Genomic DNA, 24,738 nt, shown 5'->3' on the forward strand with positions numbered 1-24,738 from the left:
TACCACCACCATGCTTGGCGGTAGGCATGGTGGTCCTGGGATTAAAGGCCTCATCTTTTCTCCTCCAAACATATTGCTGGATATTGTGGCCCAAACAGCTCAATTTTTGTTTGATCTGACCAAAGAACTTTCCTCCAGAAGGTCTTATCTTTGTCCATGGATGTCAGATGAAACAAAAATTGAGCTGTTTGGCCACAATACCCACCAAACTTCATGAATCACAAAAAAATAAGAGTTGTAGAAATGATTGGAAACTCAAGACAGGTGTGACATTATGTTCTTTACAAGTGTAAGTAAACTTTTGACCACGACTGAATGTGAGCGTTGCCTCCCATAAGTGTGGTGGTATGACAATAAAGATGTAGATTTTGGCCTCCAAGATGAAGAAGGTTGCGGCAGCTGCTTGGGTTGAGAGCAGCTGCAGGACTCAGGGATTGTTTTTTTCTTTTTAAGGCTTTAGTGCTCCTGCAAGACAGCAGGCTGCCTGTAACACAGCAATCCTAAAAGACAAACACAACTTCACTATCTTGAACGCACTGCACAATTACAACCCCTCCTACCCTGCAATTAGGACAATGGTGGGAGTGCAGTGCAAGAAACTGTCTATTAAATATTTATAGCCACAGAAAAAGCTGCATCTGTTTTTCTTTGTTTTTCTATATTCTGGCCTTGGCTTCTGGCACGTGGATTTGTGTGTGCATGCACCTTTTTAGTGTTAATGGTCCATGCTGTGTGTGCATGGAACATTTGTTGCAGTTGATTGAAACAGAACAGTGTTACTAAATGATAAATGGCCTTTCTTTGTTTATGAGCTCATTTGATAACAAAGGAGGCGTTTGGCTCCCTTTTTTGTCTCAAAGGAGCGAGATCTGAGTACTTTAAAAAATAGCAGACATGTTCCAAGGTTCCTTTATTCTCATATTTTTTTTCCAGCCCGGCCGATGATCGCCACCCTGCCATTACGACCCTCGGTGAACAACGGGACCATCGTACCAAAGAAAAGTGGTGGCACACTGCCATCCCCATCTGGTTCTGGATCCAGAAAGGACACCAGCGCGCCATCCAGCAGAAGGTTCGCAAATCAAAATAAATGTAATCAAATTCCCAGGTGGAATGAACTTCGCCGTGTTGTAGGGTCGTGTATTTTTACATTTTGCAGACATTCTACTTGTCCCCAGACATTTAAAGGTCCTGTCACACCACTATGTCCGATAATGATCTTTTTTTTTACCATAAATGCTCACATCTAGCACTTTGTCACCCGAGCCACTGACATTTCTCAAGGCTCATATACATCAGAAGAGTGTGTTTCTGCATGTGTTCATGCATAATTGGGTGCAAATGTTAACAGGGAAACAAAACCCACCTCATATCCACGGATGACATTTCCATAATGAGATGAACCCCAGCACACTGCATTGACATCTTTGATATTGCCAGAATTAATGATAAACTCCTGACAGTTTAATGAAACTAATCACTAGCTAGCTTATATGCTAAAATGAATACCATTTAAAAACACGTTTGCCTAAGATTTGAAGTAGTGGTTCTCAAATGGGGTTACGCGTACCCCTGGGGTTACTTAAAGGTATGCCAAGCGGTATGTGAGATTTTTGAAAAATATTTGAATACTACTTCAATAAAATATGAATGTAAGTTCATAAACTGTGAAAAGAAATGCAACAATGCAATATTCAGTGTTGACAGCTGGATTTTCTGATGACATCTTCCATAAATATTGATGTTAAAGATTTCTTTTTTTGTGAAGAAAAGTTTAGAATTAAGTTCATGAATCCAGATGGATCTCTACTATAATCCCCAAAGAGGGCACTTTAAAGGCCTACTGAAACCCACTACTACCCACCACGCAGTCTGATAATTTATATATCAATGATGAAATATTAACATTGCAAAACATGCCAATACGGCCTTTTTAGTTTGCTAAATTACAATTTAAAATTTACCGGGAGTTTCGTCTTGAAAACGTTGCGTAATGATGACGTGTACACGTGACGTCACGGACTGTTAGGAAATATGAGCGCTGCACACACACACAGCTAAAAGTCCTCTGCTTTAACCGCATAATTACACAGTATTTTGGAGATCTGTGTTGCTGAATCTTTTGCAATTTGTTCAATTAATATTGGAGAAGTCAAAGTAGAAAGATGGAGCTGGGAAGCTTTTGCCTGTAGCCACACAAACACACGGTGATTCCTTGTTTAAAATTCCCGGAGGTGAAACTTTATTATGGATCACAGCTGTCAAGCGAAGATGGATCCCGACCGAAGGTCAACCAGCAGGTTTCGGTGAGAAAATTGTGGTAAAAAGTCGCTTCTTACCGGAGATCAGCTGAGCTTGCCTCGTCCATAAAGCTGCCGTCGACTTCCCTGAGACACTAGCGTCAACACACCCGTGGACACACCCCTCTGACTATCAGGTACTGTTAAACTCACTAAAACACTAGCAACACAATAGAAAGATAAGGAATTTCCCAGAAATATCCTAGTAAATGTGTCTAAAAACATTTGAATCCGTCCCAATGCACACGTTTTTGTTTTTTTTTAACTTTTTTGTTTTTTTCTAGTCCTTCGCTATCAATATCCTCAAACACGAATCTTTCACCCTCGCTCAAATTAATGGGGACATTGTCGTTTTCTCGGTCCGAATAGCTCTTACTGCTGGTGGCTCCCATTAAAAACAATGGGAATATGTGTGGAGCCCTGCAACTTGTGACGTCACGCGCACATACTTCCGGTAAAGGCAAGGCTTTTCTATTAGCGACCAAAAGTTGTGAACTTTATCGTGGATGTTCTCTACTAAATCCTTTCAGCAAAAATATGGCAATATCGCGAAATGATCAAGTATGACACATAGAATGGACCTGCTATCCCTGTTTAAGTAAGAAAATCTCATTTCAGTAGGCCTTTAATTCTTAGTGGTGCATTACTTGTTTTTCACTTTTATTCCAGTCCTTTCCCCCAAATCTGCTATAGCCCTTGTATATCTTGCTACTTTATAATAAGATGCGCAGTTTGTCTCCTTTGTCTCTGCCAACCAGAATTCTGTCTCCACTGCTCAGGTGAGCATGTCACTACACTGCTGGCCCTGATCTAACTTTACTAGCTGCAACCGGTCTCCATCCATGACAATAACATGCTTTTAATACATTCCATTTCCTGTCTAATCAATTGCATTTAAAATGCACAATCATTACTATACTGTACCTACAGGCCAACATGTATTTTTCTTTCAGGACTAACCCGTAAACAACACCTTCTCGCTATCTATTCTTAATTCCATTCACGTGCAAAACAAATGAACACAACTAAAGGGAACACAGCCAACTAACCGTTTTAGAATTTGAATCGTTGTTTAGACTGACTCGAGTGGATTAGACTGGCTGGCAAGTGGATTGCTGATGGAGGCCTTTCATTGTGTTAATTAGGCCTGCAGTCTAGAGTGGCCTGATATTCAGACTTGGTCGGGTTTAGCAGGTACAAGGGGAGTCAAAAAGAGGCACAAATGTAATTCATCTGTAGTATTTTCTGGCTTTGGAGCCATTATGTACTATATATTATTCAAAACTGTATAATGTGGTTTAAATAACTCCACTGGAAAATGTTAAAATTTTTGCAGCGCTTTAAATTTTTTTAATTTTTTAATCATAAAGTTTTATTGCTTGGGAATGTATTACCATAAACATGTTTCACAACAGCCAACATTAGCAACAAATGATGAAATAGTTTTCTGCTACTTTAAAACTGTTGTTCTTAATTGTATCATAATACATATTTTTATGTGATTTATGGTAAATGGGTTGTACTTGTATAGCGCTTTTCTACCCATGTTTAAGGAACCCAAAGCGCTTTGACAGTATTTCCACATTCACCCATTCACACACACATTTACACACTGATGGCGGGAGCTGCCATGCAAGGCGCTCACTAGGTCCCATCAGGAGCAAGGGTGAAGTGTCTTGCCCAAGGACATAACGGACGTGACTAGGATGGTAGAAGGTGGGGATTGAACCAGTAACCCTCAGATTGCTGGCACAGCCACTCTACCAACTTCGCCACGCCGCCCCTATTTAGTACATTTTAAATACATTGGTACAATAGTACCTCGACTTAAGGGTTTAATTGCTTCCTTGGCGGCGCTCTTACCTCAAAATATTTGTATTTCAAATCAAACTCTCCCAACAACTGTATTAGTTTTATGAATTAATGTAATAATAATGAACACTGGACTTCTATGGTATCGTTTTCTGTTTTCTACATCAAACACCCCGTCAGCAGCTTTTCCATTTTTTAATGGATAAATGTCTGCCGGTAGGTACAAGCGAGAAGTTGTTTTTTGGAGTGGATCTTACAGGTTTCATAGTGGCATTTGCTCCGCCAACTAATGACTAGGAAGCCTGTAACTTAAAGTTTTGCTTATAACTAAAAGCATAACTATTAGTTCAAAGACAGCTCTTATCTCAAAATACTCTTGAGCTGAGGCACCATTGTATGCAACTCCCCAATTAAGACATATGACCTTAAAAGGTCAATTTTAAGTAATTTCTTGACACATATCATTTTCAGGTGTTTGCAGGCCTGGTATATAATATACTGTAACATTTGTTGCGATATCGGATACTATTAAAGTTTAAAAGGTATGGAATTTTAAGCAATACATATATTTTTTCTGTCAAAATTAAACAATTCCATTACATTTAGTGAGAAAATTTTAAGTACTTTCTTGACACATATCATTTTCAAGTGGTCACAGGACAGATAGATAAGATACTGTACCATTTGTTGCAATATCGGATTTTATTAAAGTTGAAAAGTTATGCAATTTCAAGCAATACATATATTTTTTCTGTCAAAATTTTAAAAATCCATTACATTTAGTGAGAACATTTTAAATACTTTCCTGACACATATCATTTTCAGGTGTTTGCAGGCCAGATAGATAATATATTGTAACATTTGTTGCAACATCGGATAAATAAATGATAAATGGGTTGTACTTGTATAGCGCTTTTCTACCTTCAAGGTACTCAAAGCGCTTTGACACTACTTCCACATTTACCCATTCACACACACATTCACACGCTGATGGAGGGAGCTGCCATGCAAGGCACCAACTAGCACCCATCAGGAGCAAGGGTGAAGTGTCTTGCTCAGGACACAACGGACGTGACGAGGTTGGTTCTAGGTGGGATTTGAACCAGTGACCCTCGGGTTGCGCACGGCCACTCTCCCACTGCGCCACGCCGTCCCTATTAAAGTTGAAAAGTTATGCAATTTCAAGCAATACATATATTTTTTCTGTCAAAATTTTAAAAATCCATTACATTTAGTGACACATTTTTTAATACTTTCCTGACACATATAATTTCCAGGTGTTTGCAGGCCAGATATATAATATACTGTAACATTTGTTGCGATATCGGATACTATTAAAGTTTAAAAGGTAATGGGATTTCAAGCAATATATATTTTTTTTCTGTCAAAATGAAACAAATCCTCTACATTTAGTGAGAACATTTTAAGTACTTTCTTGACACATATCATTTCCAGGTGTTTGCAGGCTAGATAGATAATATATTGTAACATTTGTTACAATATCGGATATTATTAAAGTTGAACAGGTATGCAATTTCAAGCAATACATATATTTTTTCTGTCAAAAAGAAAAAAAAAAACATTACATTTAGTGAGAACATTTTTAGTACTTTCTTGACACATATCATTTTCAGGTGTTTGCAGGCCAGATAGATAATCTATTGTAACATTTGTTGCAATATCGGATACTGTTAAAGTTGAAAAGGTATGCAATTTCAAGCAATACATATGTTTTTTCTTTCAAAATGAAAAAAACCCATTACATTTAGTGAGAAAATTTTAAGTACTTTCTTGACACATATCATTTTCAGGTGTTTTGCAGGCCAGATATATAATAAATAATATACTGTAACATTTGTTGCAATATCAGATACTATTAAAGTTTCAAAGCTATGCAATTTCAAGCAATACATATATTTTTTCTGTCAAAATTTGTCCAGGGTGTACACCGCCTTCTGCCAGAATGCAGCTGAGATTGGCTCCAGCACCCCCTACGGCCCTAAAAGGGTCAAGCGGTAGAAAATGGATGGATGAAAATGAAAAAAATCCATTACATTTATTGAGAAAATTTGAAGTACTTTCTTGACACATCATTTCCAGGTGTTTGCAGGCCAGATAAAAAGATGTCGTGGGCCAGGTCTGGCCCCCGGGCCTTGAGTTTGACACCTAACCCCTCACTGTCTGTCTGTTGTGTCCCCTCAGCACGGTGAGGAGAGCCAACTCCAACGAGCACGTGGGTTCTCTCACACGGAAAGATTCGGGTGACTCCAAGGGTAACAGAACTCGCGCGGGGTCCACGGGAAGTAATTCCAGCGGCAAAAGAAGTGACAGGTAACAAATGTCAGTAGCAAATGAGCGAGCTCTTTTTTTTTTTTTTAAATGAAGGTCAGCCAAATCAAAACAAAAAATGTCCATGTTGAAAATGTGCAGGTGCGACGTGCTGATTGACAGTTTGCTCGTTTACTTTACAGCAAGCAGAGGGACCCAGTGTTCAATGCAGGTAAGAGCTGTAGCCACGTGACGCTGACGAGTCACATGTCAATGGAATTTTTAATGAAGCAAAACGTCTTATTATTGGGGAATTCCTTCCTCCGTCATCCATTGTCTTTCACATTACCGAGCACACTTCATTCATCACTTCATTTTCATTCCTGACACACATTGTTTCAATGAAACATTCTGAGGTGAACAGTTTTAGACCGCTTGCATTTTAAAGCCCCTTTAGCTATTCTCTATGCTGTAATAACCTATAAACAATGGCATAAAATCAGACAAATGGTGCTGAATATCAAACAAGGGGAGTATTGATTGCACTTCAAACGCCAGCGTGCTATTGATTTTTGTGTAAATTAAAGTGCTAATTTCAATGAGGCAGCACCTCTTCAAAGCATCCGTCAACTTCAAACTTGTGAGGCTACAGGCTAGGGTTGTACGGTATACCTGTATAACTATAGTACCGAGATACTAATGAATCATATTCGGTACTATACTGCCTCTGAAAAGTACCGGTCCACCACCCGCTCGTCGTCGTCACGTCGTGTCATTGCTGGTTTTACGAGCAGAGGAGCATGTTCGGCAGCACACAATCACGGAGTACTTACAAGCAGACACAGTGTGTAGACAGAAAAGGGAAAACGGATGCATTTAGGCTTAAAAACTAACAATAAAGGAGAAGTTATAACACTGAAACGCCCACCGGAAGAGGTGCTTTAAGACATGGCTAGCTAGCTAGTGGCTAACATCCATCTGCCGTCGACAGTGTTTTAGCAACTTCTAAATCCAATCCAATCCACTTTATTTATATAGCACATTTAAACAACAATAACGTTACCAAAGTGCTGCACAGCCATGTTAAAAACAATATTTAAAAAAAACAACAACAATATTATGCTCCACCAATGACTGAATAAAACCACAAAATAAATAAATATAAAACCAATATACAAAAAAAAACAATATAAAAACAAATATGATTAAAAACTATTTTAAAGGGTATAAATCACTAATCCTCGCCTCCATGGCGACAAATAAAGTATGTTTCTTACAAGTATCATCCCTGCAGGACGAGGAATAGCTAAACATGCTTCACTACACACTGTAGCTCACCTGCATCAAAATGTAAACAAACGTCAGTGGTGATCTACACCTAACATCCACTGTAATGATGCCAAGTACAGGAGCGTATTCAGTCGATACTACTATGATGACGTCGATATTTTTTGCCATCACACCATCTTCTTTAATTTTTTTTAAATTTATAGTATGTTTACAAACTCAGGAAATGTGTCCCTGGACACATGAGGACTTTAAATATGACCAATGTATGATCCTGTAACGACTTGGTATCAAATTGATACCTAAATGTGTGGTATCATCTAAAACTAAAGTAAATTATCAAACAACAGAAGAATAAGTGATGATTACATTTTAACAGAAGTATAGATAGAACATGTTAAAAGAGAAAGTAAGCAGATATTAACAGTAAATGAACAAGTAGATTAACAATTAATGTTCTACCACTTCTCCTTAAAGGCCTACTGAAATGAGATTTTCTTATTTAAACAGGGATAGCAGGTCCATTCTATGTGTCATACTTGATCATTTTGCGATATTGCCATATTTTTGCTGAAAGGATTTAGTAGAGAACATCAACGATAAAGTTTGCAACTTTTGGTCGCTAATAAAAAAGCCTTGCCTTTACCGGAAGTAGCAGACTATGTGCGTGTGATGTCACAGGTTGTAGGGCTCCTCACATCCTCACATTGTTTACAATCATAGCCAGCAGCAGCTAAAGCTATTCGGACCAAGAAAGTGACAATTTCCATTAATTTGAGCGAGGATGAAAGATTTGTGGATGAGGAAATTTAGAGTGAAGGACTAAAAAAAAAATTAAAAAAAGGTTAAAAAAAGGCGATTGCAGATGTTATTACACACATTTACTAGGATAATTCTGGAAAATCCCTTATCTGCCTATTGTGTTGCTAGTGTTTTAGTGAGATTAAATAGTCCCTGATAGTCGGAGGGGTGTGGCCACGGGTGTGTTGACCCAGTGTCTCTGAGGGAAGTCACGCAGCTGCAGCAAAATGGAAGCTCCGCTGATGTCTCCGGTAAGAGTCGACTTAATACCACAATTTTCTCACAAAAGACTGCCGGTTGACATGTGGTCAGGATCCATGTTCGCTTGACCGCTCTGATCCATAGTAAAGCATCACCTTCAGGAATTTTAAACAAGGAAACACCGGCCGTGTTTGTGTGGCTAAAGGCTAAAACTTTCCCACCTCCATTTTTGTACTTTGTCTTCTCCATTATTAATTGAAAAAAATGCAAAAGTTTCAGCAACACAGATGTCCAGAATACTGTTTAACTATGTGATTAAAGCAGACTACTTATAGCTTAGATCGGGCTGGAAAATAATGTCCGCTACAACCCGAGACGTCAAGCGCACGCGTCATCATACGAGTCATCATTCCGCGACGTTTTCAACAGGACACTTCGCGGGGAACTTAAAATTGCAATTTAGTAAACTAAAAAGGCCGTATTGGCATGTGTTGCAATGTTAATATTTCATCATTGATATATAAACTATCAGACTGCGTGGTCGGTAGTAGTGGGTTTTTAGTAGGCCTTTAATAATGTTGACAATATAATAAAATGGAAAATGACACAATATGTTACTGCATACGTCAGCAGACTAATTAGGAGCCTTTGTTTGTTTACTTACTACTAAAAGACAAGTTGTATAGTATATTCACTATTTTATTTAAGGACTGCAATAACAAACATATGTTTAATGTACCCTAAGATTTTTTTAAATAAAATAAAGCCAATAATGCAATTTTTTGTGGTCCCCTTCATTTAGAAAAGTACCGAAAAGTATCGAAATAATTTTTGTACCGGTACCAAAATACTGGTATCGTTACAACACTACCACAGGCTAATATTGTCATTAAATACATTGTATGTAACAGAATGTCACAGCAGATTTGAGGGGGATGCAACGATTCATATTCCTGTTATGTGACCAAACTTATCACGATTATCATTACTGTTGAATGTGTTCATAACGTATTTATATACACACTGAAATCGTTTAACCAAGTTTTATTTAATAAAGACTGTAATAAATTGATAGACAATATACTTCCTTGGCAAAAGAAAATATAAATGTTATTCTGGATTCTTAAGAGCCATATTTTTAGTTGAGTGTTTAAATATTTATTTTTAGCATTTTAATTGGTTAAAATGTTTTAGAATGTTTGATGAAATTTAATAAAGGCAAGTTGAGTGTTCACTTTGCCTTAAAGTGGAGATGTCACGCAGGTTTATTTCCTGTTGTACACAGCTTTGTCTTTGTTATTTAAGTTGTAAATAAACTGAGCATTGAATAATCTCCCTTTTCTAAGAGGGAATAGCCTGTAGGTTCATTGTGTTAAAATGTAGTGTATTAGTTGCTCAGACAACAATGTGTTTTTATAAGTTTAGCTTGTGATATGGTCTTTCCTTAATGGGGAAAGACGTTCATGTGTCCTAAATTCATGTATAGCATGCAAGCTAGCCAAGTCCATCTTTGAGTTAATCAAAGTGTTCTATTATTAACGTGTTTTTGATAATCTTACCATAATTTAAAATGGTATTGATTGATTGATTGATACTTTTATTAGTAGATTGCACAGTACAGTACATATTCCGTACAATTGACCACTAAATGGTAACACCCCAATAGGTTTTTCAACTTGTTTAAGTCGGGGTCCACGTTAATCAATTCATGGTATTATTAACCATCAGAAATGTTACCGCTGTTATCAATACCACTACTTATTGATACATCCAAGGTTTATCATAGTAATCATTATGTCTGTGGATTTTCTCATTCATCCAGGTAATTGTATTCTGAAGGCATTCAATCGATCACTACTGGAGTGTTTGGTTTGTCTTAGACTACTTTTACACTGGAGGCCAAAGTGGCCCTAATCAGATATTTTCTGAATCTGATTTTTTTGCAGCTGACTGTTAAAATTTAATCTTTATTGGACTCCAGTATAAATGCACACAGACCCCAGTGTGGCCCCAATATGGCTTTGACGTCACTTGCGTGGACACTTCGATAAAGTGAAAACAAAGGAAGTTGACTGAATTCCGTAAATGAACAAGGAAATTGCTACTACTTCTACAAAATAAAATAAAAGTCGCAACAACTTAAAAAATAGTGTTTTTTAACGTGAAAATAAATGTGTCACAAAGTGTTGGTGACGAACCCCAAGATGCAGAGAAGGCAGGCTTAGTGCAGGAAAGCATAATTTAATGTTCATAATAAATGTAAAACACAAACTAGAAACTAGGAGACATGAAAACTGGAAACCGGGAAACAGGAACCACAAAACAGAAAAAAGCTAACTGCTAACAGGAAAATAGAAAACAAGAAGCTAGGAGACAGCGAACTGTAAATAGCTATATGAACTAACAGGAGCCACTTATCGCACTGACATCGACAATGACAAGTGGAAACGACAATGACATTGACAATACTCCAGCACTGACTGGAGGACAGAGCAGGTTTAAATAGCATCTGGCTGATTGACGACAGGTGTGGCCAGGTGCCAATCAGCCGCATCTGAAGGGAAACTACGCTCAGGGGGAAAAGCAGGATATAACCAAAATAAGAGCGCTTACAGGATATAAAGACAGACGAAAAAACAAAACATAAACTGTCAGTAACAAACCTGACAAAATGAAAGTAATATAAAATGTATGAATGGATATACTGTATATATCCATCCATCCATCCATTTTCTACCGCTTGTCCCTTTCGGGGGGGCAACACAGATAGACAGACAATATTCACACTCACATTCAGACACTCGGGCCAATTTAGTGTTGCCAATCAACCTATCCCCAGGTGCATGTCATATAGTGTAAGATATTGGGGAAAGTTCTAATCTTTCTATGGCTGTTAAGTAGAGGAGACACGGACATCAGGGTGGATCTTAGTGGGCTTTATTTTTCAACTCACTTACATAAACAACTTACGCCACGTACGTGACATGAAAGCAAATACGCCACAGCGTCAATTCCAGTCCTTCAACAATCGCTATGTCTTCGGAATCAAAATATATATCCATATATTACACATAGCCTATTATTTGTGCATCAAAAATTTGGCTGTTAAAAACAGACCTAGCTCACTGAAACCGGATGTGGTGATGAAGTATCCACTTCCGCTAGCGAGCTGCGTCTTTCCCCGCGCACATGAATGACATAGCTTGCGCAAAGCTGACGAAAAAGTTGCATACGAGTCGTACTCAGGTTGCATTGCCGTTTAGACTGAAGTCATATTTAAAAAGATCGGATTCCAATTGGATTCGGACTACCTCCCGATGTGGCCTGAATCTGATGCCAAAAGATTAGATTTCAATCACCTTGGAGTGTTTAGACTGGCAAAAAAATCAGATCTGTGTCACTTAAGTGCAAAAAGAATCAGATTTGGTGTGCATGGTAAATGGGGCCATTAAAGCAGTTTTGCCAAGTAGGCTTCATTAGTTCATGCTCATAGACTAGTGTTGTCCCGATACCAATATTTTGGTACCGGTACCAAAATGTATATCGATACTTTTCGGTACTTTGCAATGTCAGGGTTATTTGATGACGAACCCCAAGATGCAGAGATGGAGGCAGGTATGGAGTGAGCAAACATGATTTTAATATAAATACTAAGACAAAACCAAACAAAGGGTTCAAACCAAAAGCGCGCACGTGGGCGGATAAAAAACAAAAGGCCTTTAGCATAGAAGCTACCAAGAAACAAAAAGGAACTTTAGCATGGAAGCTAGAGGATAACAAACAGAAAAACTGGAAATAGCTATGGCTAACAAAAACAGCTTACCGCTACGACGACCAGGACAAGATGTAGCACGACAGGTAATAGCTGAAATGATGCCAGACACGACAGGTAGCAAAGACACAAGTGTGACATGAGGCAATACAATACAATGCAATGATGCAGAAACTGACACAAGACAAAGGAGGTACAAATAGGAGCCGGCTGATTGGTAACAGGTGTGGCCAGATGCCAATCAGCTGCAGCTGAGGGGGAACACAGCACTCAGGGAACAAGACAGGAAGCTGACAAAATAAGAGCACTAGACAGGAACTAAGGACAGGAAATACTAAACACACCGAGGAGGAACACAGCACTCAGGGAACAAGACAGGAAGCTGACAAATTAAGAGCACTAGACAGGAACTAAAAGACAAGAAATACTAAACACAGGAAACAGACAAATGCAGAGGAAAAAACTAAAACATAGACAAACTGTCAGGGGCAAGCTTGACAGCAATACCTTTCTAAATAAAGGGGACCATAATAAATTGCATTATTGGTTTTATTTAAGAAAAAATCTTAAGGTACATTAAACATATGTTTCTTATTGAATAAAATAGTGAACATACTAGACATCTTGTCTTTTAATAGCAAGTAAGAAAACAAAGGCTCCTAATTAGTTTGCTGACATATGCAGTCGCATTTTGTGTCAACATTCTGAGGGACAAACTGTAAAAATTGATTATTAATATTCTTGTACATTTATTGTTAATATCTGCTTTTTTTTCTTTTAACATGTTCTATCTACACTTCTGTTAAAATGTAATAACCACTTGTTCTTCTGTTGTTTGGATGCTTTCCATTAGTTTTGGATGATACCACAAATTTGGGTATCAATCCGATACTTTTTAGAGGCGGTATACTACCGAGTATGATTTATTAGTATCGCGGTACTATACTAATACCAGTATAACGTACAACCTTATCACAGACTTAGATTGGTCAGATCCAGTCTTAGCTTGGTCATATTAGTCTATAAGCATGAGCTGATGAAATCTTCTAAGACAGTGGTCCCCAACGGTACCGGACCAAGGATAGAATGAATGGGGCCATGTATCGTGAGATTTTGAGCCAAAAGCTCCTTCCATCAGTGAGAGATTTGAATGGTTGACCAAATACTTATTTTCCACCATAATTTACAAATATATATATTTTTTAATTCCTACAATGTGAATTCCTGGATTATTTTTTTCACATTCTGTCTCTCACAGTTGAAGTGTACCTATGATGAAAATTACAGACCTCTGTCATCATTTTAAGTGGGGGAACTTGCACAATCAGTGGCTGACTAAATACTTTTTTGCCCCACTGTACATGGGCAATATTTGTCAGTATGATTACTGACATGAGTAACATTAGTGATGGCGTCAGAACACGCACTCACATGTTATGACAGACCAGGAAGCGAGGAAGCCTTGACGTCCCTCACCTGGTGCTTGTGTCTCTCTTTGTGACCTTTACAAAGGAATGCGACGTGTGACCCACTGCAAAGGTATGCCCCCTCCCCTTACCCCCCACCTGTTTGCCTTCCCACCACTGACCCCCACTCCACTTGGGCTTCACAGCTCTCTCGGCACTGCTGATCATTTATTTAAATCGGACGCGGCTGTTCATCCAAAATGACGTCCTTAATGTAAATGATCAGAGAGCTGTTAAGACGGAGTGGTTTACCAAGCTGTGAGTGTGTTAGCTTTTGTTGTGTTGAGAGCAAAATATCAAATGCATATCCACACGCAGACACGCTATCTCACCCACACTCCCACTGAGATCGTGCTTCACGAGTGAGCATCACTTCAGCGCCACTTTAAACGATGTTCCTGCCGGAGTGTCTGCTTGCCTCGCCTTAACCTCTGTTGCCACGGTAACGACACAAATATTCGACACGCTCAGTGGCTTTGAGCTTTGCAATCACGCCGCAGTTCAGATATTTCCGGATCCGCCGCTGCTCCAGTTATTTGCATTTGCAAACCAGCTCACTTTTTATGTGTTTGTGATTTGACAAGTACATTTTTTGTTTGAAGCCTCCTTCAATCACGGCTTGTGACACCACTTTATTACAGATACGGTATCTCACAAAAGTTTGTAGACTCCCAACCATTTTATAATATCCTCATATGGGACAAACAGTACTAGAAATTCAACTTGCTTCTCTTACAATAGTCAATGTACAGCTTGTATATCATTATAGATCTGTCCTCTGAAAAAAATTGAATTAATACTGTATTTTCCAGACTATAAGGCGCACTTAAAATCCTTTTTTCGCCCTCAAAACTCGACGGTGCGCCTTATGTACGGAATAATTCTGGTTTTGGTCACCGACCTCGAAGCAATTTTTTATAGTACATGGTGTAATGATAAGTGTGACCAGTAGACAGCAGTCAAACATAATGCCAAATTTTAACCAAATACAATATTTTAAGTCTTACCAATTGTATTTTGTTACACACAGTCAAACTGGTTTTTAAATGCATGGATAACTCTGCTCCCTAATTGCTCTGCAAGGCAATAACAAGACTGCAAAGTGGTACCAAATCTACCACCAGAGCATTGTCAAAAGGCAACTGTTGCGTTCCATTCTGTAGAACATATTTTGCCCAGACTGTCTTTTCAGTAAAAGGACCACAACTATGGAACTCTTTATCCGACACTTTAAAAAGTATACCTGCACTTGTCACTTTCAAAAAACAAGCACAATTATGGCTAGTTGAGCAGCAATCGTGTTCCCATGTTTAGTTTTTACAAATTTTTACTAATTGGTTTTTATCTAGTCTGTACTTTTTCTATGTTATTATTATTATTGGCTTTATCTAATTTGCACTTTGTCTGTATTATTTCTATTATCATTATTATCGACTTATTTTTGCTTTATTCTTTTTATTTTCCTATTTTAAAGATGTTGGATCTGTGTTGTTGTTGTTGTTGGGGACAAGTGTTGTAAATTAGCTCTTGGCTACAAACACTAAGATGCATACATTGGATAACTGTTTCAGATGTCTTATGTTTTTTGTGTCTGTCCTTATTTCAAATAAACCTATATATATATATATATATATATATATATATATATATATATATATATATATATATATATATATATATATATATATATATATATAAGAGATAAGTGTAGACTGCACTATGATGGCAATATACTCAAGTACACCACACCAATATTTTATGTGTTCAATTGAAAATATAGAGCATTACACACCGCGCTAAAAAATCTATCAGAATGTTTTAGTACGACTTTGGTAAGCTATGAAGCCGCACCGCTTGATGGATTGTATGTAGTGTGTTCAACATACGAGCCTTATTATGGTGTGTGTATAAGGCAAAACATGTTATCTGGCGTTTTGTTTCGCAATATTATGCAAAAACAACTTTTTTTTACTTTCTGGTACCTGCTGATCTGTATTTGGTATCTGCATAAATCCCCCAAAATTGAGCGTTTCTTCTTTTTCTCTATCTTCATGTTATGTGACATTCATCCTCCGCTGTTGCCATTTCTAATATAAAGTTGTGTAAAGTTCTTATTTATATCTGTCACTAAACAGATATAAATAAGAGTGAGTTTACATTATTCACCCATAATTGACGTGGAAAAAGACGCTGCCGAAGGAGAGCCATCTGGCTTGAAAATGATCTGTAATACATAATCTATGCAACATTTAGACCAAATAACCACCATCACATGTTATGTAGAACACAAGGAAGTGTTTTACATTTAGAAAAAAAATATAATAATATGAGTCTTTTAATGTGCCCTACGGTCTGGTGCGCCTTATATATGAAAAAAGATCGAAAATAGACCATTCATTTGCAGTGCGCCTAATAATCAGGTGTCCCCTATGGTCCGTAAAATACGATAGTTAATTGGTTCTATGACGGAGCTCTTACTGTAACTCAAAACACTTGTATCTCAAACCACTGTCTCCATTTGTTTAAATAATTGAAATCAATAAAGTTAAATATGTTCAAAAATCACTTCATATTTTTTTCTGCTTGCTAGTGTTACCATATCTGAGTTATTGTGCAGAAATATGGGGAAGTATGCTTCAGTCACTAACCGTGTTACAAAAAAGTAAGAATACTACATAATGTTGGATACAGAGAACATTCAAACCCCTTCATTTATTGAATTGAAAATATTGAAAATCCAAGATATAGTGAATTTACAAACTGCTAAAATTATGTAGAAAGTAAACTACAATCTGCTACCCAAGACTATGCAACAATTCTTCTCAACAAAAGAGGAGAAATATAACCTTGGAGGAAAATGTAACTTAAAGCATGTGTATGCACGTACAGCACTTAAAACCTTTGGCATATCTATATGAGGAATACAATTATGGAATAGATTAAGTAAATAAATTAAACAATGTACATATTAGAGCAGTTTAAGAAACTGTTCAAGGTGTTTACAAAATACCAAGAAGAAGAACCATGATAACCATTCTGAACTTATTCTTTTGAATATTATTATTAATGGAGTATATTGTGAATAAATTGAAGACAGGATGTTTGTTAGCAATTGCTATGTAATGGAACAGAATGTAGGATTAAATAAGCTCTGCTTCTTCCTACTCCTTTTCAAACATGTTGAAATTGTGAGAAATCATTGCATGCATGATCCAAATAAATTCTAACCATTACCAAATAAATTGGTGCTAGGCTGCAATAAAACGGCACAAATGTTATCATGTAGGCCCTGCGATGAGATGGCGACTTGTCCAGGGTGTACACGGCCTTCCGCCCGATTGTAGCTGAGATAGGCACAGCGGCCCCCCGCGACCCCGAAGGAAATAAGCGGTTGAAAATGGATGGATAGATGGATGTTATCATGTATAACGCCTTTTAAAAATAAATATACATTTTTAGTTTAGGATATTGCATAAAAACAATACAATAGGATGCAACAAAAGCAACTTTAGTACTTTTATAAAGTAATGAGATAATAATGTATAGGTGGACTTCTATGGTATCTCCTTCCAGCTGATTCTCCGTCAAAAACACCATTGGCAGCTTTTCCATATTTTCATGGATAAATGTCTGTTGTTTAGTAACATTTTTGTCTGGTGTTAGACTTGCTCTGATTTAGAGTGGTGCAGACTAGCAAAGATATACTCCAACGGCTTCACTAAATTGGCCACACGCTCTGCAATGTGATTTATTTCTTTAATTCAGTAAATATCATCTGCTGCTCCTTGAGGAACCACACCTCCCCATTTCTGGGAGCACTCATGCCTCCCCAGCCCTCATGCTTGACTGTTGGCAAGACACAATCACTTTTGTTGCAAGCTATTACGACAAAGAATGGCTGTGAAGGATCTTTTTCAATGGATAGTAAATCTATCCTGCTAAAGCTGTACACGGACTACTTTAAAGTATACATAAGTTTAGTATTGATAGGGATGTACTCACTTTTGTGAGATGACATTTTTCAGAAGCACAGGTGATAAACATGCAGAGAAACTCTCAGAATGATGCACCATGTCTCTAAACCTCACACAGAATTTACTCATCCAAACCACAGGTTCCCAACCTGGGCTGAAGTGTCACAAAATGGTCACACTTTCCTTAAAGCCACATAAAAAATGTTTTTTTAAAAAGTCAAATTTAAATGTCATATTTCTGATGGATTAGTTTTTTTTAAGGTGTGAGATTGATCAGGCATGGAAAAGAAACTTTTAAATAATTATCTGGTGGCCCGCTCTATTAGTCCTTAGCAGGAGCCTCAAACCTCAGGTTGGAAACCATAATGCTTCCCCCGTAGAATGTTGCATCAATTATTCAAAATGATACGCTCTGATTAGGGCCCGTTGTTAAAAATACTGTTTTACTGTAGAAGTTCCTCCCTCAGCTTTCCTTTTGTATTTGGACATTTCAATATGCTTAATTTAGCCCCATGATGACAGAACCTTTCTAACCGATTTTACTGACTTCCTTCAACCCTTTCCTTGGCACCCTCTTGGTCCTTGTTTTGGCCCACGACACCCTTCACACACGCCCTTCTCCATGACCCCTAGTCACAGTACAGCTTTACCTCAGCCGCTCTGCCGCACCGAGGACCAGCAGCGGCAGCCCTGCAGCTTCTGCCGTGGTGGCGCGTTCAGGGCCAACCCCAGACCGCACCAAGGCCCGGGTGGTCAGAAACAGAGGCGCTGCCAAGGTGCCAGCAGTCAGAAAGACGCCAAGTGTTAGTTTCCAGTTGAGGAACACTGGGAGTCGGTCCATGCAATCTACCCTCCACACACCAAGTTACCGCAGCCCCTTAAAGTCCCCAAGCCAGTACTTCCAGATTTGTTATTGAAATAGTTTTACTGTTGTCACACTATTGCGAATGTATGTACATAATAATAATTGACCAATTACTAACTGCTCTCAATGAATATGGCCAATAACCAGTGACTAGGATAACTAGTGGAACATTGTCATCATTATTGTTTCGATTGTTTTGCTGTGCTGTTGAATGCATGAATTACTTTTGCAGTTGTAGCATTGTTTTGGTTTTTTCATAACATTCTTTTTTGTCTGCATTTTTCTTTATGTTGTTTAAAAGGACATGCACTTTTTTGGAATTTGGTCTATCATTGACAATCCTTATGTGCATAAAGAACAGATGTTTTTATTTTTTGTGCATTCTAACTGGTAAATAAAAGCTAGCAATAGTCAGCTAACAGTGGAGGTAATTGGATTTGTCTCTATTCCGCCTATACAGCGCTCTCCCATCAACGTTTTATAAATATGCTATAAGTATATATGTAATATAGTAACAGGCACATTCATAATATCTTGCAATATTTTTATATATTTTGGTCATTTTAAAGCATATGGCGGCACAATAATTTCAGACACGCATCACAACATTTGCTATTTCCTTCAACGACAACAACACTACTAACCATGGCAGACTTCTGACAACGATTATTTTGGGACAAATGATGATCCAGAACCTTTTATGATTGAACATCAATGAAAAGAGGATGAGCAACAAGTTTTAGAAGCTAAATCATAAGTAGCATTGATAGTTTTACCCTTCTGATGATGGGTTGTTGCAATAGTAGCAGTACTGCTGAGTACTAAACAAGAAACATAAAGGACCAATATAATAAAACAATCATTTACTGTACAATGTCTGCTCTCACTGGGATGCCGACTGATAAGATGTTTTTATATTCTCATATAGATGAAGAGTTGTGCATAATCTCACACAGGAAAAAAGATAAAATAAAATAAGTGTGTGCAGACGAGCGTCTTCATGTCTTCCTCGCCATCTCCAGCTCTAAGTTGAATGTTAATGTTGGCCAACTACTTGACCGGGGTGTATACGGGCTTCACGGTGGGAGAGGGGTTAGTGCGTCTGCCTCACAATACGAAGTTCCTACAGTCCTGGGTTCAAATCCAGGCTCGGTATCTTTCTGTGTGGAGTTTGCATGTTCTCCCCGTGAATGCGTGGTTTCCCTCCAGGTACTCCGGCTTCCTCCCACTTCCAAAGACATGCACCTGGGGATAGTTTGATTGGCAACACTAAATGGGCCCTAGTGTGTGAATGTGAGTGTGAATGTTGTCTGTCTATCTGTGTTGGCCCTGCGATGAGGTGGCGACTTGTCCAGGGTGTATCCTGCCTTCCGCCCGATTGTAGCTGAGATAGGCGCCAGCGCCCCCCGCCACCCCGAAAGGGAATAAGCGGTAGAAAATATAATATATATATATATATATATATATATATATATATATATATATATATATATATATATATATAAATAATCATATTGTCTCAAAATGCATTTTCCATCGAAAACGTGACATCATCGCCTTCGGAATATAAGTTTATTTATATATATGTATGTGTGTATGTATATATATATGTGTGTGTGTATATATATATATATATATATATAGCATTGATATATATATATATATATATATATATATAGATATAGATATAGATATATACACATACATATATATATAAATAAACTTATATTCCGAACGCAATGGTGTCACGTTATCGATGGGAAAATGCATTTTTAGACAATATGATTTGCCTGAGCGGCTAGGAATCACCTAGAGTAACAAGCGGTACAAAATAGATCAGAAAGGACAGATTTGAAAAAATTAAAATAATAATGATATATATATATATATATATATATATATATATATATATATATATATATATATACATATTTAATTTTATTTTTAACTTGGGACATCCCGCAGGCCGGATTTTAGACGCTGGCGGGCCGTAGTTTGGGGACCCCTGATCTAACACAAAGTCGCAGAATGTCAATAGCTGCATAAGCTAGTTAGCTCTCTGATAACGGCGCCGCTAAAAGTAGTTCCTCAGCGTTAGCGCTTGTAATAACAATATCGCTCGTACATGGTTAATATTCAGGTAATGTCATGTTAATGAAGTATTGTTGGCAGTGTTCTGATGTTTTTTAGAGGGCCTAATGGGCGGAATAGAGTACTCCCATGAGCTGCATGGTTGTTTTTTACGACTTAAAATGCATAAAAAAAAGAACGACATAGTGTTCTTGTCTTACATAAGGATTGTGAACGGAAGGTAAAATTCCAAAAAAAGTGCATTTCCCCTCTAACCTCTGCTGTGAGCCAAATGTTTATGCATCTTCTGCATTTGCATTTTTTGTTTTTTCCCAGGAGTGTTTTGAAGTGACTAATAAAGTCAATGTCAAAGATCATTTGTCATTCATTCTCTCACATTCGATAGTAGAAAGGAGCATCAAATCTGTCCTCATAATTCATCACATCACACATTGTCACACTAACAAAACAGTCATCGAAAAACCATCAATCATTAAAATACTAATATAACACCACTATGTTTTATTTTTTCATCTAACTAATCCTCTCTCGTTTCTTTTTCCAGAGGAAGGTTATGTGAAAATGTATCTGAAAGGCCGCCCTATCACCATGTTCATGCCCAAAGACCAAGTGGAAGGCTACTGTCTGGAGGCGAGAGCTGACCTTCCAGTCAACAAACTGAAACTGGACTGGGTGTATCCTTTTTTGTAGCTTCTTTCCCCGTAAGCAAGACAATGATGTGGTTGCACCCAATGTTGCAATCTTGACGGACGGCAAAGCTGTGGTTTGTTTCATTTATGATAAAGCGATAAAGCTGTGTGTTGTTCTAGCTGGGGAAATCCAAAACAGTTAATGTGATGACAACTGCTTCAAGGGTTTGTAAAAATAAATGTTGTTTATCTATTTGCAAAAAGTGGGGGATATTCAGGTTATACTTGTATAGCGCTTTTCTAAAGGAACTCAAAGCGCTTTGACACTATTTCCACATTCACCCATTCACACACACATTTACACACAAGGCGCTAACCAGGACCCATCAGGAGCAAGGGTGAAGTGTCTTCCTCAAGGACACCACGGACATGACTAGGATGGTAGAAGGTGGGGATTGAACCAGTAACCCTTTAGATTGCTGGCACAGCCGCTCTCCCGAATTCGCCACGCCGTCCCATGGCCACTTAACTTGAACCCCCAAGTGAAGTGGCCACTTAGTTTAGCGTGTCACAGGTTGTACCAGAGAGACTGGAAGAGTCACAAAAAAGCATGCTGATGTCTCTCTATCAACATGCATTAGTCGATTCATGGACCTGTTGTGTATTTTGCCGTTCAGCTCCTTGTTAGAACAGCAAGTTGTGCAAAAAGTACTGAAACATTGTACATTTGCATTCCAAGTTTATCAATCAATACTGTGACGTTTGCTGGGCATGGTGAAGCAGGTGCGTTCTTTCAAGATACAGTTCGGGCTCGAACACAGCTTAAAGTAAGAAAATATAGATTTATTAAAACCTAAACAGACTAGGAAACAGAAAACTTGCACTCGGCAGAAAAGGCAAAACAAACAGAACTAGCATGGGAGCTAGAAGAAAACATAAGTATAGCGTGGGAGTTAGCAAAATACAAAAACAGGTCTACCAGAAACGGGGATCAGCGTCGTCACTTGTTACGGGTAACAAAAGCTAGGATGCGAGAACGAGTCAACTGAAAGGGCAGGCTTAAATAAGGATGGTAATCAACAAACAGGTGTGAGTCCGGAAACAAGGAGCAGATGAAACAAATAAGCAACCATGGTGACAGAACAAACAAGGAAGTGCACAAACAAACTCAAAAATCCACAAAACCTATGATCCGGGTAACGGATCATGACATTTACTTATATAGCCCTTAATCACAAGTGTCTCAATGGGCTGCACAAGCCACAATAACATCCTCTGCTCAGATTTCACATCAGGGCAAGGAAAAACTCAACCCAATGGGATACATTGGACGACCCGTGCAATAGATGTCGAGTGGATCTAGTTAATAGTGTGAGAGTCCAGTCCATAGTGGGGCCAGCAGGGGATCATCTTGAGTGGATACAAGTCAGCAGCGCAGAGACGTCCCCAACTGATGCACAGATGAGTGGTCCACCCCGTGTCCTGACTTTGAACAGCTAACGGAACATCTGTGGTCACGTGATAACCTCTCCAAACAGGAGACGGGGGCCAGAGCTGAAAAGAGACGGCAGATCAACTGGTCTAAAAGGGGGATCTATTTAAAGGCTAGTTTATGCAAATTAGTTTTAAAGTGGGACTTAAACGCTTCTACTGAGGTAGCATTTCTAACTGTTACCGGGAGGGAGTTCCAGAGTACTGCTCTATAGTCCGCAGACTTTTTTTGGACTCTGGGGATCACTAATAAGCCTGAGTTCTTAGAATGCAGATTTCTGGCCGGGACATATGGTACAATACAATCGACAAGATAGGCTGGAGCTAGACCGTGTAGTATTTTATACGTAAGTAGTAAAACCTTAAAGTCACATCTTAAGTGCACAGGAAGCCAGTGCAGGTGAGCCAGTATAGGCGTAATACGATCAAACTTTCTTGTTCTTGTCAAAAGTCTAGCAGCCACATTTTGTATCAACTCCATCCATCCATCCATCTTCTTCCGCTTATCCGAGGTCGGGTCGCGGGGGCAACAGCCTAAGCAGGGAAACCCAGACTTCCCTCTCCCCAGCCACTTCGTCTAGCTCTTCCCGGGGGATCCCGAGGCGTGCCCAGGCCAGCCGGGAGACATAGTCTTCCCAACGTGTCCTGGGTCTTCCCCGTGGCCTCCTACCGGTTGGACGTGCCCTAAACACCTCCCTAGGGAGGCGTTCGGGTGGCATCCTGACCAGATTCCCGAACCACCTCATCTGGCTCCTCTGGATGTGAAGGAGCAGCGGCTTTACTTTGAGTTCCTCCCGGATGGCAGAGCTTCTCACCCTATCTCTAAGGGAGAGCCCCGCCACACGGCGGAGGAAACTCATTTCGGCCGCTTGTACCCGTGATCTTATCCTTTCGGTCATGACCCAAAGCTCATGACCATAGGTGAGGATGGGAACGTAGATCGACCGGTAAATTGGTCAATTGAGAGCTTTGCCTTCCGGCTCAGCTCCTTCTTCACCACAACGGATCGGTACAACGTCCGCATTACTGAAGACGCCGCACCGATCCGCCTGTCGATCTCACAATCCACTCTTCCCTCACTCGTGAACAAGACTCCTAGGTACTTGAACTCCTCCACTTGGGGCAGGGTCTCCTCCCCAACCCGGAGATGGAATTCCACCCTTTTCCGGGCGAGAACCATGGACTCGGACTTGGAGGTGCTGATTCTCATTCCGGTCGCTTCACACTCGGCTGCGAACCTATCCAGTGAGAGCTGAAGATCCCGGTCAGATGAAGCCATCAGGACCACATCATCTGCAAAAAGCAGAGACCTAATCCTGCAGTCACCAAACCGGAACCCCTCAACGCCTTGACTGCGTCTAGAAATTCTGTCCATAAAAGTTATGAACAGAATCGGTGACAAAGGACATCCTTGGGGGAGTCCAACCCTCACTGGAAATGTGTTCGACTTACTGCCGGCAATGCGGACCAAGCTCTGGCACTGATCGTACAGGGAGCGGACCACCACAATAAGACAGTCCGATACCCCATACTCTCTGAGCACTCCCCACAGGACTTCCCGAGGGACACGGTCGAATGCCTTCTCCAAGTCCACGAAGCACATGTAGACTGGTTGGGCAAACTCCCATGCACCCTCAAAAACCCTGCGGAGAGTATAGAGCTGGTCCACAGTTCCACGACCAGGACGAAAACCACACTGTTCCTCCTGAATCCGAGGTTCGACTATCCGGCGTAGCCTCCTCTCCAGTACACCTGAATAAACCTTACCGGGAAGGCTGAGG

General features: G+C 39.2%; 1 protein-coding gene across 8 annotated transcripts in view; it reads left to right on the top strand.

Annotated features, from left to right (window-relative positions):
• eml1 (EMAP like 1) overlaps positions 1-24,738 on the top strand; it is a 140,028-nt gene that overhangs the window by 75,587 nt on the left and 39,703 nt on the right. For 4 of the 8 annotated variants that reach the window (XM_061895849.1, XM_061895846.1, XM_061895851.1 and 1 more), the window contains 6 exons: positions 934-1,072; positions 3,032-3,079; positions 6,315-6,443; positions 6,584-6,612; positions 13,954-13,980; positions 21,382-21,511. In XM_061895849.1, coding sequence (XP_061751833.1) covers positions 934-1,072; positions 3,032-3,079; positions 6,315-6,443; positions 6,584-6,612; positions 13,954-13,980; positions 21,382-21,511 — 502 coding nt within the window. The remainder of the gene's footprint in view (positions 1-933; positions 1,073-3,031; positions 3,080-6,314; positions 6,444-6,583; positions 6,613-13,953; positions 13,981-21,381; positions 21,512-24,738) is intronic. The other 4 variants (XM_061895850.1, XM_061895853.1, XM_061895847.1 and 1 more) reach the window with 3 other exon arrangements.

Source organism: Nerophis ophidion, linkage group LG03 (assembly GCF_033978795.1).
Source record: "Nerophis ophidion isolate RoL-2023_Sa linkage group LG03, RoL_Noph_v1.0, whole genome shotgun sequence".
NCBI classification, from domain to species: Eukaryota; Metazoa; Chordata; class Actinopteri; order Syngnathiformes; family Syngnathidae; genus Nerophis; species Nerophis ophidion.